Source organism: Protomyctophum parallelum (assembly GCF_964188405.1).
Source record: "Protomyctophum parallelum genome assembly, chromosome: 2".
NCBI classification, from domain to species: Eukaryota; Metazoa; Chordata; class Actinopteri; order Myctophiformes; family Myctophidae; genus Protomyctophum; species Protomyctophum parallelum.
The window spans coordinates 17,713,643-17,729,248 of record NC_139699.1 but is presented as its reverse complement, the minus strand read 5'-3'; the positions used below and the strand labels follow the sequence as shown (position 1 = coordinate 17,729,248).

Genomic DNA, 15,606 nt, shown 5'->3' with positions numbered 1-15,606 from the left:
AGGGTGATATTTGTCACTACACATAATCCCATGGGTGGGGAGGATGATTTTTGTCACTACACATAATCCCATGGGCGGGGAGGGTGATATTTGTCACTACACATCATCCTATGGGCGGGGAGGGTGATCTTTGTCACTACACATAATCCCATGGGCTGGGGGGGCACCTGTCAGCAGGAGGCTCGACATCCTCCCGGAGGTGGCTTCGCACCGGCAGGCGAGTCAGCAGGATACAATAGCAACTAGGGTGGCCAGACGTCCGGTTTCACACCGGACAGTTCCGGTTTTAGACCCACCTGTCCTCCTCCCACCTCAACCTCTGGCCGGACACATAATTGTCAGTTTTTTTTGTGATATACAGTGCTTGTGTCATAACTGTCATTTACGTTATTCTCTGTATTAGAATCTCTGCAGCGCTGCTCAGCTCCGTAGCGAGCCGGCCACACTCCTCCCACTGTCATAAACAGAGACGTTGGGAGTGTTGCCATGTCCGCTTAATTATAAGCGACTTTGGGCTTGTTTTTATAAAATAGCATACTAAGCCTAGTCAGGCTTCTTTTGGGCTTGTTTTAATAGACATGCTTGTTTACCCTATAATTTAAAAAGGTTAATTTAGTTAGCAAATATATGTTCTCTGTGGACATAATGCTGGAGATGATGGTGGTGGAGAAGAAGAAGAAGAAGAGCCCCGCAAAAGTGTCCTCCTTTCTGCGGTCTTGCAGGTGGCCAAACTGGCCACCCTAATTGCAACACACAGAAAAGTGTGTGTGAGGAGAAAATAGTTAATTGGCATAACGAGGGGAAGAAAGAAAAGGGTGATGGATGAAAGAGGTGTTATGAAACACAGCTAGTGTGGCAGTGACGAGGTTTCAGCCAAACGGAGAGCATGCGTACAAAAGGTTTCAGCCAAACGGAGAGCATGCGTACAAAAGGTTTCAGCCAAACGGAGAGCATGCGTACAGAGGAACAGGAGCTACACTAACCACCACACACTACACACTACACACTACACACTACACACACTACACTACAACCACTACATGCGTTCGGAGGAACAGGAGATACGACCGCTGCATGCGCAGCAAATGGACCAAAGCAACTCAGCTGTCTACCGAGTTTACCAGCACACTTACAGCCAGGAATTCACTCACTTCTAACGGCCAGGAATGTGCACGTCTCAACTAAAAAACATCTGCCAACATGGCCGAATGGGTCCTCGCTTTGATTTCTGTAGTGGAAAAACACTGCATCTTTTACTGTGAGTTACTGTGGAAAATTAGAGAAGTGAAATACCGTACATCACCAGGTATTGAAGTAAGAAAATAAATTAAAAGCACAAGATAAATGAATGTGAATCAATTTGTCCTAATTAGTTTGGACTATAAATGTTGACTTTTACTAATAAAAAGCAATATGAATTAATTAGTTGTTTGTTTACAAAACAACTACTACAGTATGTGGATTGTGGAATAAGGCCCTCCTTTACATGACAAGGGTTTCCATAGAAAACAATGAAACTCTGTTCATTTCATGTAAATAAACGCACGTGCGTTCCGTGGGGCGAGGGTGCGTTCCTAAAAAGGAAGCGTCCCCGGTCCCCCCCAGCAGTGGGAATCAGTCCCCCCCGGCAGTGGGAATCAGTTCCCCCCAGCAGTGGGAATCAGTCCCCCCCAGCAGCGGGAATCAGATAGCAGTGGCACCATGGAGGAGGGAAGCTTTTCCCAATTAGTGAAGACGGAAGAGGTCGACGCAAACGTTTGAATAAACACTCATTATGGATTTGGCTGAAACAGGAAATGCCAAGCTCTGCTCCGAATGTTCCGAAAGACAAATATGTGTCCTGGAAATAATAATGGCAAGACACTGGGGGTGGTCTTCTAATCTGTCATTTCATAAAGACATACTGGGGGTCTTCTAATCTGTCATTTCATAACAAAGACATACTGGGGGTCTTCTAATCTGTCATTTCATAACAAAGACATTTCTAGACAAGAGTGTTGTAAAAGTTTCCCCTCGTTTAGTATGTCTCAGAAAAGGAAATGGCTTATCAACTGCTTAAGAACAGTTGAGGTCGGCTTAGTGGCCAACAGTATCAGACTATGGTTGTGGTCAGCTCCCAGTACAACAGTATCAGACTGTGGTTGTACTGGTCAGCTCCCAGGTTTGAATGTGTACTGTGTGTCTGTCTGTGTGTTTCTATGTGCAGGGCGTTGCTGAAAATGAGTAGCCTGATTATCAGACTGAAGCTTTCTTAATAGAGACGCAGTCCACTCAGAGAGTGGGCGGGATCCAAGCTACTACCCTGGGTAAATAAAGGAAGAAAGCAAAAAAGAAAAAAAAGGAAAAATAATAGTTGGCACTACAGTATGTAAGGCCAGGCAACACAAGGTCACTCACTAACTGGGAAAATACTGTACAACCTGTACATGAGACACATTAACCTCAGAATATTCCACAGCTGTTGTCAGATCTCCTGTTATGCACTCTTGTGATGATTTGCTTGACCAACTGGTCACAACAAGAGATGAAGCCCCATCTCAGCACACAATGGATCTCCACTTGCGAATAGTCATGTACATGTCATCAACACAATAACATGTATCTTCATATTTAGTCCATCATTTGTATGATAGTGGGTACCGCACTAGGGATGGGACGATAATCCTTATGATTTATCGTGATAAAGAAAATACGTTTAGAGTTATCGTGTAATTGTCCTCTGTTTAACACTAGGATGAATTAGCTTTTGTTGAAATGCAAATTCAGAACCACTTAAACCTTGATAAAGCGAACCTGTACTGTATAAAGAGCACATTTGAGTCTTTTAGAATAGGGATGCTGGGCATTCAAGCGGTTAACAAAAGTGGCATTTTAAGTTTTAAAATATTTTGATTATCGCGATATCGTTAATCCCAATTATTTTTGTCACAATAAATAGTGACATGTAATGTCCACATTGTCCCATTTCTATACAGTACTGGGTATTCTAACTACAAGACAACAAGTATAATGGATATGGTGGACCCATGTTCCCGACCTGTACCCGCCTTAGAGTATATATGAATAGAGAAGGCACCCAGAGGAAACCCAGAGGCGAAATGGACACAGTGGCCGAATTTGGTATTGCAGCTCGAGCCAGCACTGGTCCGTTGACTATCATTGCGCACGTTCATGTTATTGGGGCCATGACACGTGAACGAATGTTTCATACGTGAACGCGCACAAACGGCACAATGATAGTCAACGGCAGCGCGTTCATGGGTTTGGGGCCAATCCATCCCAGAATGCACTCTGTTCCTACAGGAGGAGTGAATTTGCCTCATGCGCTTTTGAGCAACTTAATGCAAGTGAATGGAAGGAGAACTCGGATGTCATCTCTATTCATATATACTCTAAGGTACCCGCAGGTCACTGAATACTCTAGCAACGACATGCATTCTCATCAACTTGCATCGTTCCCAATTTGCATCGTTCCCGACAGCGTGGTCCCTGGTCTATAATAATGAATACATAAGACACCATCCGTACTTAATCTGTATTAACTGTACTGTACTTTGCATTTCTGGCATTGCCTCACAACACAGAGTCTGTTGTTGCCATTTTGCAACCGAAGGGGACTTTTTATGTGCTGACATTGAGTTAATGTCTTGGTGTGTGTGACAGTATGATTCCAGCTGAAATGTCATATAATATATAATGTAAGCTATACTTAACTTAACCATAATAATGCAATTCAATCAACAAATCAAACCAAAAGATATTGATAATCTTGCCGAATAGCTACAATAGTGAATTCAAAGTGAGAGACGCACAATATTCTGACATTCCATGACCATGGCCAACAAATGTCCCCGTCAGGAATAATAGACTGTTCAAAATGACATGATGTTCCAGAAATTCTAAGGTAATTCCATCAATCAAAAAGAGACAAACTAAGTGAAAAAGTCAGCAATTTGTCAAACTGTCGGCGTGAGTCTTTGAGCTACATTTACAGTGATGAATGGCTAAGGGCCATTCATCACGCCGCCTCACTACATACATGTACAGTGATGAATGGATGGCTGTTAACTACAGTAGATACATGTACAGTGATGAATGGCTAAGGGCCATTCATCACGCGGCCTCACTACATACATGTACAGTGATGAATGGATATGGTTATGGTTATTAATGGATGTTAAATAACACTCACTAGATACATGTACAGTGATGAATGGATGGCTGTTGTAAGAGCCATTATGACCTCATGTTCTGCTGATTGACAGTGTCACTGCAGCTTGGTCAGTGTCTGGGCCAGCCCAGGTATTTAACCAGGCTCCTGATCCAGTGTCTGGGGCGAGCCCAGGTATTTAACCAGGCTCCTGATCCAGTGTCTGGGCCAGCCCAGGTATTTAACCAGGCTCCTGATCCAGTGTCGGGCCCAGCCCAGGTATTTAACCAGGCTCCTGATCCAGTGTCTGGGCCAGCCCAGGTATTTAACCAGGCTACTGATCCAGTGTCGGGGCCAGCCCAGGTATTTAACCAGGCTCCTGGTCCAGTGTCTGGGGCCAGCCCAGGTACTTAACCAGGCTCCTGATCGGCTCCTGATCCAGTGTCTGGGCCAGCCCAGGTATTTAACCAGGCTCCTGATCCAGTGTCTGGGCCAGCCCAGGTATTTAACCAGGCTCCTGATCAGGTACAGGTGTTGCCAGCGGCAGGCGGCAGAGGTTAACAGTTTTCTACTTAATGTAGTGCTTAAAGTTAAAATAATTTTCATTGTATGTATACTCTGTATCTATACAAATGACAAATAAACCTGAACATGAACCTAAAGTCCTATACTTAATGGCACTACTGGTTGCCGACGACCAGGTGGAAGCTCTTACGTGTGTTCAGGAGGGCTGGCCCCCTGTGTTTGTTATTGTTTCTTTCTTCTTATTTTATTTGTATGTTGTATATTATAGGAAAATGACTGCGGAAAATAAAGCAAAGTTAAAAACTCAACGGACATGTTTTGGAGATCAGTTTCTACTGGCACACTAAGTATAGGACTTTAGGCACTACAAGTGTTATGAATGGATGTTAAATAACACTCACCATCTCAACCCCTTGAGGTGGTGAGTATCACTAGATACATTTACAGTGATGAATGGATGGCTGTTATGAATGGATGTTAAATAACACTCACTAGATACATTTACAGTGATGAATGAATGGATGTTAAATAACACTCACTAGATACATATACAGTGATGAATGGATAGCCGTTAACTACAGTAGATACATTTACAGTGATGAATGAATGGATGTTAAATAACACTCACCATCTCAACCCCTTGAGGAAAGGCAGTGCCATCCCAGTCCTTCTGTGGGAAACGATGGATGATCTTTCCACAACCCTCTCCTGAACCTGGGAGTGAATACAAGACAAAGATCAGTCAGAATACATACAGGGGGCTTTGCTTGGCCAGTATCATACCATGGAAAGCACTAGACACTAGGCACCACTCGGGCTACAAACAAACTGACCCAAGACTGTAATCAATGAACAATACATTTCTGGCTCTGCGATTTGCTTTCAAAGCAAAGCAAAGTTACTATGTTTACCCAGGGTAACTGGACTAAGCTCAATAACTTGTTTACAGACAGGCCCTGCTCATAGAACATTTCATGGTAGGGGTTCAATGCCTTGTCCAAGGGCACTTCAGCAGTGGTCATTTTAACGTGTCGGTCCGGGGATACGAACTATAGCGACCTTCCGATATCAAGACCGCTCCACAAACCGTTCGGCCACTGCTGCCTGAGACATGCCAGTGATGACTGATGAGTCTGACACCATCACAGCCGGTAAAATAGTGGAATAGACATGCATTAACCCGATACTGTACACTGAAAAAAGACACACATTTTGATAGTTTACACAACATTGTGTGAGGCAAAGACGAACGGACTGTCGTGGGCCCAGCTGAAGAAAACTGCTCAAAATAGAGTCCGATGGCGGGGTGTGATTGATTATGTCCTATGCTCCACCTAGGAGCCTACAGGAATAAGTCTAAGTAAGTCAAGTTTGATAGTTTACCCAACATTGCCTTGGTTGAAGGTTCATGTTATAAATGTAGTCTCAAAATAAAACAATGTGGTCAAATTATTCATGAGTGGTTGTAACTTGTAATCACTGCAAACCATTTATCTTCTTGAGCAGTCCTGATGCAAGTTAAATTGGGGACATGGGGAGAGAACATAATAATCAGTCTCATGTGTGATTTAATCACTTACAGTGCCTAATAAATAATGTCCCTTCATTCTGTACTTTGCCACACCTGTAAGCTGGCAGAGATGAACAGTGCACTGCAGTTTCATAACTTAAAAAGGATAAGCGTTTAAATGGAGTGAGTGAGGCTCAGTGAGCTGTTAAAAAAGTTAATGAGTGATCAATGGAACGAACAAGCCAGTCAAGTTTTGGAATGGTGAACAATAACAGAGGACTGGCCAAATCTGAGAGAGTCTATAGTCGTAGTATTGTAGTCCATACCCTCCCGGAACCAGCTCAGTGGCCTTGTGGTTAGAGCAGGGGTGGGCAACTTTGACCATGGAGAGGGCCACTATATTTCCACACTCACTCCCTAGGGCCATATATTACTGTCGTAGCAAAAATAGCCGATCTGCGACGCGTTTTGAGCTTGTAGATCGGCTATTTTTGCTATATTCAAATTGGAATCCTGAAAATTTACATTTTTATGTCATTTCAAATGCCTTTAATTATACGTGTGTTGAGCATTGAGCTACTAATTTAGACTAAAGTAATTAAAGCAGGTCATGTTTGCATGTTGTGGAATTGTAAACAGCTGGAACCAATATTATATCAGTATTCTGATATTAACCTGAGGGCCACATTAAGTGAAGGTAACCCAGGGGTGGGCAACTGGCGGCCCGGGGGCCACATGCGGATGTGGCCCCCGGGCCGCCAGTTGCCCACCCCTGGGTTAGAGTGTCCGCCCTGAGACTGGGAGGTTGGGGTTCGATCCCCGGCCGGATCACATACCAAAGACTATAAAAATGGGACCCAGTGCCTCCCTGCTTGACACTCAGCATCAAGGGTTGGATTGGAGGTAAGTCCCTGCGACATACTAGCGTCATGTCCAGGGGGTGTACTTGTACATCAAGCTGCCTCACGCTACAGAAACAGGAGATGGGCTCCTGCCCCTATGGGCCTCATGGCAACAGAAACAGGCGACAGGCTCCTGCCCTATGGGGCTCATGGCTACAGAAACAGGCGACAGGCTCCTGCCCTATGGGGCTCATGGCTACAGAAACAGGAGATAGGCTCCTGCCCTATGGGCCTCATGGCTACAGAAACAGGAGATAGGATCCTGCCCCTATGGGCCTCATGGCTCGGCAAGGCTACTTACTTACTTACACTCCCAGAATATGAGCAGACTGGAGAGTTTGGGTGGGTTATGTGCTGTGTACATGCTTTGCATTTGTGTTGCTGAACATTCCTAAACAAAGCAGTAGTAACAACTATTAGTGCCATTCAAGTGAACGTTTATTTATTTTTATTCTTTTGTTTTTGTGAGGCAGATCGACCCCAGAAAGTGCTGCAATATCCACTATATCCATCATACATCCCATAGCCTGGCGAGCGTAACCTGGCTGGACAACATCCCATAGCCCGGCGAGCGTAACCTGGCTGGACAACATCCCATAGCCCGGGAGCGTAACCTGGCTGGACAACATCCCATAGCCCGGCGAGCGTAACCTGGCTGGACAACATCCCATAGCCCGGCGAGCGTAACCTGGCTAGACAACATCCCATAGCCCGGAGAGCGTAACCTGGCTGGACAACATCCCATAGCCCGGCGAGCGTAACCTGGCTGGACAACAGACCTCGCGGTCGCTAACGCTCGGCAGGCACCAAGAGCTAACAGAGTACATTCCATAGCCTGGGGGACCGTAGCCGTGACAACAGAGCTTGTGGGGACACATGCATGCATGTGCACGTGGACACGCACATGCATGTGCAGTAACAGAGAAAACTGCGGTCGTAGAGTAAAAATAAAATGCTTGAATTTGGGAAAGAAATCTTCCTCAAGGTGTGACTGACTCTCTCTCCTTAAAAGGGGCATTCCACTCATTTTCAACATTTTACTATGTCATTAATATACCTTATATATGAATCACATCTTGATGATGTCATCAAGATGTGATTCAACCATGCTAATGATTGTTTTCATAATTGCAGTTCTAGGAAACACATAATAGGGGGACTTTTTATTATTTCCACACAACAGCTCAAAAGGTATATTAATGACATAGTAAAATGTTGAAAATGAGTGGAATGCCCCTTTAATTATAATAGGATAGGATAGGATGAAGAAGCTTCCTAAATTTTGATCCCCTTTTTTGTTCCCTTGTTTATCATGGGATAAAAGTTATAGTTAATTTTATTTTAATAATAAATAAGTTATCCCACGATTTTGCAACCCATTTTTTCACCCAGTGTCAATATTATCTAATGTAATCCTGGGCGCTACACTTCCTCTGCCAACCTGGGGGGGGGGCAGCGGACTGACCTCATGCTTCCTTCTATGCATGAGGAGTCCCAGCCGCGCGTGGAAGGAACACGTTATTCCGACCAGTTCCTTTCCCCTCTGAGTCTGAACCTGGCCATCATAAGTGCAATAAGCGCATCTGCATTAAATCTTTCTTAATTGAGCGCGCACACAGAATTATAGCAGATGTACAAGCTCACAACGCATCGCAGGCGGTGCGTTGTGAGCTTGTAGAGCTGCTATTTTGGGTGTGCGGTACCGCCGCCGCATTGAAAAGCTGGTCGTTACTTTTATTTTTGTGGCCCGCTTGGCGGGCGGGTCGTTGATTCCCTTCTGGCTCCAAAACTGTGGAATGCACTTCCCATTGCAGTCAGAACTGCAGCATCACTCCCAATCTTCCGCCGTAGTCTGAAAACTCACCTTTTCAGACTCCATCATGGCCCATAGCACCTTAGATAGCATTTCTGTAGACATTTGATACAGACTTAAAGCATGTTAAGTAGACAGCACTATAATTGCATTGTATGTAGTCATAGCACGTCATAGTACATATGTATAGCATAGTATAGTATATATGTATAGTTTATATGTATAGTTTATATATATATAGTTTCATTATATAGATATTCCACTGTTACTTTCTTAGCTTACGCATGTTTCATGATAAATGCTTTTTATGTGATGTATTCCCATGCTTTTGTTCTTGCTTAATGTAAGACGCTCTGGATTAAGAGCGTCTGATAAATGCCTAAATTGTAAATTGTAAATTGTTGATTCATATATTGTTTTGCGCATTAGTATTAGGCATGACCAATACAAAAATGTGCATGCCTGTATTATATGCCACTGGCCTAGTGCCGTTAAATGACGACAGTGACATTGGAATAATGCAACTGCAAGTGATATCAAGTTATCAACACAAGAAATACTCTGAGGATAAATTCTTTGAAATTCCTGAAATGCATCAGCAGATGGAATCATCAGTCATGTCCAATAAATAAATGACAGGTTTGGATTAAATCAAGATGTTTCACAGAGAATGTGGTCAAGGATCAAGTGTGAGATATTGAACCAGGACCCACTAACACAAAGCAGATTACAGGAGACCATTCATTAATTATTATTATTATTAATTATTATTATATTGAACCAGCACCAGTAACACAAAGAAGATTACAGGAGGCCATTCATTTATTATTATTATTATTATTATGTATTATTATTATATTGAACCAGGACCCACTAACACAAAGCAGATTACAGGAGGCCATTCATTTATTGTTGATCATGATCTATGAAGCTAAAAATGGGAGAAGCGAGTCCAAGTTGAAGCGGGACTAACAGGTAAAACATCCACTCTCAGTCAAAGTGATACAGTACTACTGTCTACTGCATGACAATAACTCTATTATGGAATATCAGAACACCATTTCTTATTTTACACAATGGTGCCTGGCAGCCTGCCACTGACAACTATCTGGAGTTGAATTTTAACAAAACAAAATAACTGGTAATTTGAAACAAGCCACACTGACTGGACTTAACCTCATTAATGATAAAACAGTATAACAAAAAAACATCGCATGGATGCACCTGGGACGTATCCTCAGTGATGTATCCTGAGGTCAACGGGGTTTCGGGTCTCTCAACATCATACCCCTCACTCAGGCGACCCAGCCGGGAGTGATCAAGTCCCGACTTACGTCCCAGTAGCTACCCTCGATCAGTCCCACTAGGGACAGAGGCACACAATCCGTTGGAACTACTCTAGAACTACTCTGCCAGGGCTAGGAGGTACGCTTTATAGTGACTCATAGGAATAGACTATGTGACAACCAGGTATAGTCTGGTGACAACCGGAGAGACGGGTGAGCAGTATGGGTTAGCGGCACAGCCTGTGTCCTCCGTGAGGAGGAAGCCCAACAACCCTCGGTGAGGCCTTTGGGAGGGCCATGCAAGCAGCAAGCGGAACCGCAGCACCATGACCCTGCGGAACCATTGCCCACCACTCCTGAATGAACTGGGTTGACAGTTTCACATATATTGGACTCACTCTGGACAATAAACTTAGGATTGATCAACATATTCCACTCACGCTTTCAGCAAAGACTCCATGTAATCCGTGAACTATGATCATCTTCATCATATTATCTGTTGCCCCTCATCTTCTGTAATTATTGTACTAAAGCATTATTCAACCTGTTCTGTCGTACTGTTCCGCATGTTTCATACTGTCCATGCCTAACAGAAACAATTACCCGTATTGCTTCCCAGTTCCCACACTTTCTGACATGAACAATAAGGTTAGCACATTCGATATCATTTGACACTGATCGTCCCCTGTATCGCTTTCTCAACCTCATGCCATCAGGACAAAGAATACAGAACCTAACCTCCGCTTCAGTAGGACTTTTGTCCCCTCAGCCATGTTTAAACAAACTGCCCCGCCGATATAGGATGGTTCTGTATACAGTGGGGACCTCATGTTTTGTATTGTCTGGGCGATATATGTTTTTCTGTTTTATGTGTTGTTTTGTTGCGGGTGTTGTACAGACTGTGAAGATGAATATCCTTTGGGACAATAAAGATTATTATTAGACAATGCATAGAAACAGCTGGTTACTGCAAGACTGACCGCTGTAAGCCACAACAATGCAACAATTAAATAAACCCCCAAAATGATGATGGGGGTAAAAACAGAGACTCAGCCACATATGGCTGAGGTCTTTCAAAACTTCAAAAACCTAAATTAGATGTAATAATTCATGTCAACATCTTGTAATGAGTTACAACAAACCCCAAAAATGTACTACGCTAAGACATTCTTAATCAACTGATCTGGAAAACGAATGAACGGAAATAGAATATAATTAACAGAGAGAACCAATTCCTTTCTTCAGCATGCCAAGAACAGTATCTTAAGAAGGGTTTTTCACAATATGCAGTTTGTCACACTGTGTTGTTGCGTGAGCCCATGATTCAGCTTTTTGTTATTTTAAGCTCTCAGTCATGCGTTCAGTTAGGACAACGTTTCTGTTTCATTTTCATCAGGGCAAAGCAGGGAAATGGTGCTGTTACAAGAATGAGACCAGAACAAATCAGCCCCAAACTAAGTAACCCATTTCATCTGGAATTAATTAATATCAAAATTAATGTATTTCATGACTTTTCATAAATAGATATTCTTGTCATTATTCATCCTTTCATTCTAAACATCCTTTTATCCAGATTTTGTTGCATAAAGTTAATAAAGAAAGAGCATTATATAATGTTTTGCAAGACAGCTGTAACACACTGAGAAAAAAATAAAGACTTTTTTTTAAATAATTTTGCTATTAAATTCCAGCAAGTCAGTGCTATGCCAAGTGGTGAAGACGGGTCCCATCGCCATCAGGCAAACATCAAGCACACTCCAGCAAGGACTTAGTTATAAAGCTTTTAATATAACGACCGGGCTTCTACATATTAAAAACAATAAAATACCAGAGATGCCTATCTATGCCAAGTGGTATTTGCTCTCTCAAGTTAAAGGGGAAAACATTTGAACTATGTCGTTAAATGACTGAATATTAACTGCTTCAGGTCAAGCCATCTATCATCTACGTACCATAAATCTAATGTAATGTTAGCTATGAAATCAAATATAATTTTGGTTATTTATGTCATGACAAGTCTGACCTGCTGAGAGATACTGTATCTTAGCTTTACTAAATAGGCATAAGGTTACAACCTAAATCCGTATATTATTATGCTTCACATGGCCATGGATTCACGGGAATATGCGCAATATAATGTTTTTCAAATCAATTCAATTCAATTTTATTATAGTGTCAAATCACAACAAGTTGTCTCAAGACACTTTACAACCAACAAAGATCCACCGAGACTAGAGCAAGCAATATTGCGACAATGGTACTCACTGGCTGATGTTTTAAACCTACTGGTGTCCATACTGTCCAATGAAGGGGTGAAAGTTATTGATTAATTATTGATTACACAGTATAATTGAATGGCCAGGTAGGTCTAGACAGCAGTGAAAAGTCCCTTGTATCTGGTAAGAAAAGGAAAGGAAGAAAGATAATCTACTTAGAAAGGCTAATGGTGTACTTAAACATGCCCTGGTGTCTGGGTCATTCTGTAGGTCAGGTATCATGCAGAGGGGAGACAGAATTACTTAGACAAACAGATGAATTAACTGCTACAGACCGCTACACAGTAGCACACGCACACGCACACACACGCACACGCACACGCACACACACACACACACACACACACACACACACACACACACACACACACACACACACACACACACACACACACACACACACACACACACACAAGGCCGCTAGCCTACAACCCATCGGCCCCTCCTGCTCAGAGTGACTCAAGCCTGCTGTCAGCAACTCCATGAATGCTTGACCTCTGTCAAAGAAGGAGGGCAATGAATGACCTCTGTCAAAGAAGGAGGGCAATGAATCTGGATGAGGCTGTTGGGCCTCATCAGGCCTGTGTGTGTGTGTGGGGATGATGGGAGTCATTTATTTGTTCCGTGGGGACTATGGCGTGTATCGCTTTGTACAGATTGTACCTGCTGGATAGTGTATAATAGTGGTGATGTTCGTGAATGAAGACCCACTGTATGGGTGTGATTACCAGACACAGGTGAACTGTATATCATCACATGCTAACAAACCATATCTACACATCTTCACAGTTCCTCTGGCTAACAAACACGTCATGCTTTGAGTATTCCAACTTTCAGAGCATGACAATAAATGACAGCATTCTTTGCATTCTGTGAGGCTGCATGCTATATTAAAGTAGGCCACGCTGTCAGATATTACCCCCATGATGACAATAAACCCGCACCATTGGCCACGATAATGCAACCCAGGCCTGAACAGGGATCATGCTAATTTCGACATCCATTTCCAATAAGGATATAAAACGAAAGAAATAACAACCGCCAATTCAAGTCAGTCACAGAAAATTGATGTTTTCTCATCAAAAGCATAAAACCATGGAACACTGAACCACAGAACTTTTCACATACGATAAAACTGGGTATTCTTTATGGACTCCATGTGTTAGGTAGAGCAAGTTAAAAAGATACAAGTTAACAGTGTTTTGAAAAAAAAAGAAAAAAAAACTTGTAAAACTGAGCACTGAGCAGATGTCAAACCTATGAAGCCAAACCATAAACAAAACCATTAAGCAATAAGTCCTGGTGCTCCTAAACAACGAAACAAAAAGAAAACAGATTTCATTACCCCGCCCCCCCCCCGCCCCGCATGCCTGCATGCTAGGGATGGGACATTTAAATGGTTAACCATGGAAAACAAATCACTATCTGAGCGTTTATGACTAATTAACCAAAACAATACAAATAAATAAGAAGACAAAAAGACTAGCAGTGTTTGCATCATGCCACTGGATTTAACCCATTCTGACCTGAGATCAGATTCTAAAAATGTCTATTACATCCTGACAGTTTCATTATTAACCCATTCTGACCTGAGATCAGATTCTAAAAGTGTCTTCGATTAAAAAAAAAAATAGCAGACCTACAAGCTCGTATCGCGCCACTCGGTGGCGCGATATGAGCTTGTAGATCTGCTATTTTTCAATAGCTAAAGCACGACATGATGCCAACACCAAAATGGGTGCCCGCCCCAAATGGGATTTAGCTCTCTCACATTGTAGATGAGAGCTGCAATTTTTGCCATTTACCATTTCTGGCCATGTTTAACAGTTTGGTACAGTACACTACGGTACAGTACACTGTCTGGTACAATACAGTACCGACTGGTACGGTACGGTATGATACGGTACAGTAAAATACAGCACAGTACAGCACGATATGATACAGTACGGTAGTTTCTTAGTAGTGCTGCCAGAATGACGTTCGAATATTCCTTTTAAAACACCATGTGGATTCGGAATGAACGGCTCGAATGTCGAATTTATATCATTTTAATATAGAATATTGCAGCCTAATATACAGTAAAAACTTTATTTTCTTTCTCTATATGCGCCGGTCCTGAATTGGCTGCGGTTGGTGCTGAGAAATGCGCTCTCGTGAGATCAATTGAATGATTCATAATTAACTTTTAGAATCTGATCTCAGGTCAGAATGGGTTAATCAGACGAGTGTGTGTCCAGTGGAAACCTTGTATGAATCTGATCTCAGGTCAGAATGGGTTAATATCCTAATTTTTGTATAATGGTTTAGTTTAGATACAATTTGGAGAACAGAGACGCATCGCTCCAACATCGTGCGGTGAAAGGGGAAATAATCAAAGCAATAGCAATACATTTGTTTCTGATTTAAATCAAATTAAAAGGTAAACTAAAGGTATTTAGGCTACAAGATAAATGTGTCAGTCACAGAGGGAGCTTTATCGCGAGAGACAAGAATCCATGCATTGTTTTTACACGGCGTTGTCGGTCGTCCGGTCTCACTGTAAACTGTCTGCCTCGAGTGCTTCACGACCAGATGAATCACCGTTTCAGCTTGACCTGTTAACACTGTGAGATTAAACATGTGTCTTTATACGGCGCAAGTTAAAGTCAAAACTTAACTTTTAACTCTCTCGTTTACGTCGTATGATTAAAAAGCTTAGGGGAGACTTCTCCTGCTGCAGCTGGGTGCCCCTCTCTGCCTCTGACTGAGGGTTCTGTGATCTCACCAGACAAGCCACCAATTTCATTCATGCGCAAAACTCTGCTGCACGCCTCCTCACCAGAACCAGATCCAGAGACCACATCGGTCAAGTCAAGTCCTCCACGACCTTCACTAGCTCCCAGTAAAACACAGAATACATTTCAAAATACTGATCACCACCTACAAGTGCCTCAACAGTCAACAACCAGGCTCCCCGCTACCTCTCTGATCACCAGGCCCCCTCCCGCTCCCTCAGGTCTGGTGATGCCAACCTCTTGGACATCCCCAAAACAAAAGAGGACTTAGGGCTCGCTGACAGGGTTTTCTCAGTTCCTCCCTTTAGAACTCACTCCCACCTCCCATCCCCATCCCCGTCCCATGGAATGGAATTGTACAAAATTCCAT

The 15,606-nt window shown here is 42.8% G+C and overlaps 1 protein-coding gene across 1 annotated transcript in view; it reads right to left on the bottom strand.

Annotated features, from left to right (window-relative positions):
- sbf2 (SET binding factor 2) overlaps nucleotides 1–15,606 on the bottom strand; it is a 192,697-nt gene that overhangs the window by 160,430 nt on the left and 16,661 nt on the right. The window contains exon 2 of the mRNA XM_083794214.1: nucleotides 5,304–5,389. Within this exon, the coding sequence (XP_083650340.1) occupies nucleotides 5,304–5,389 (86 nt within the window). The remainder of the gene's footprint in view (nucleotides 1–5,303; nucleotides 5,390–15,606) is intronic.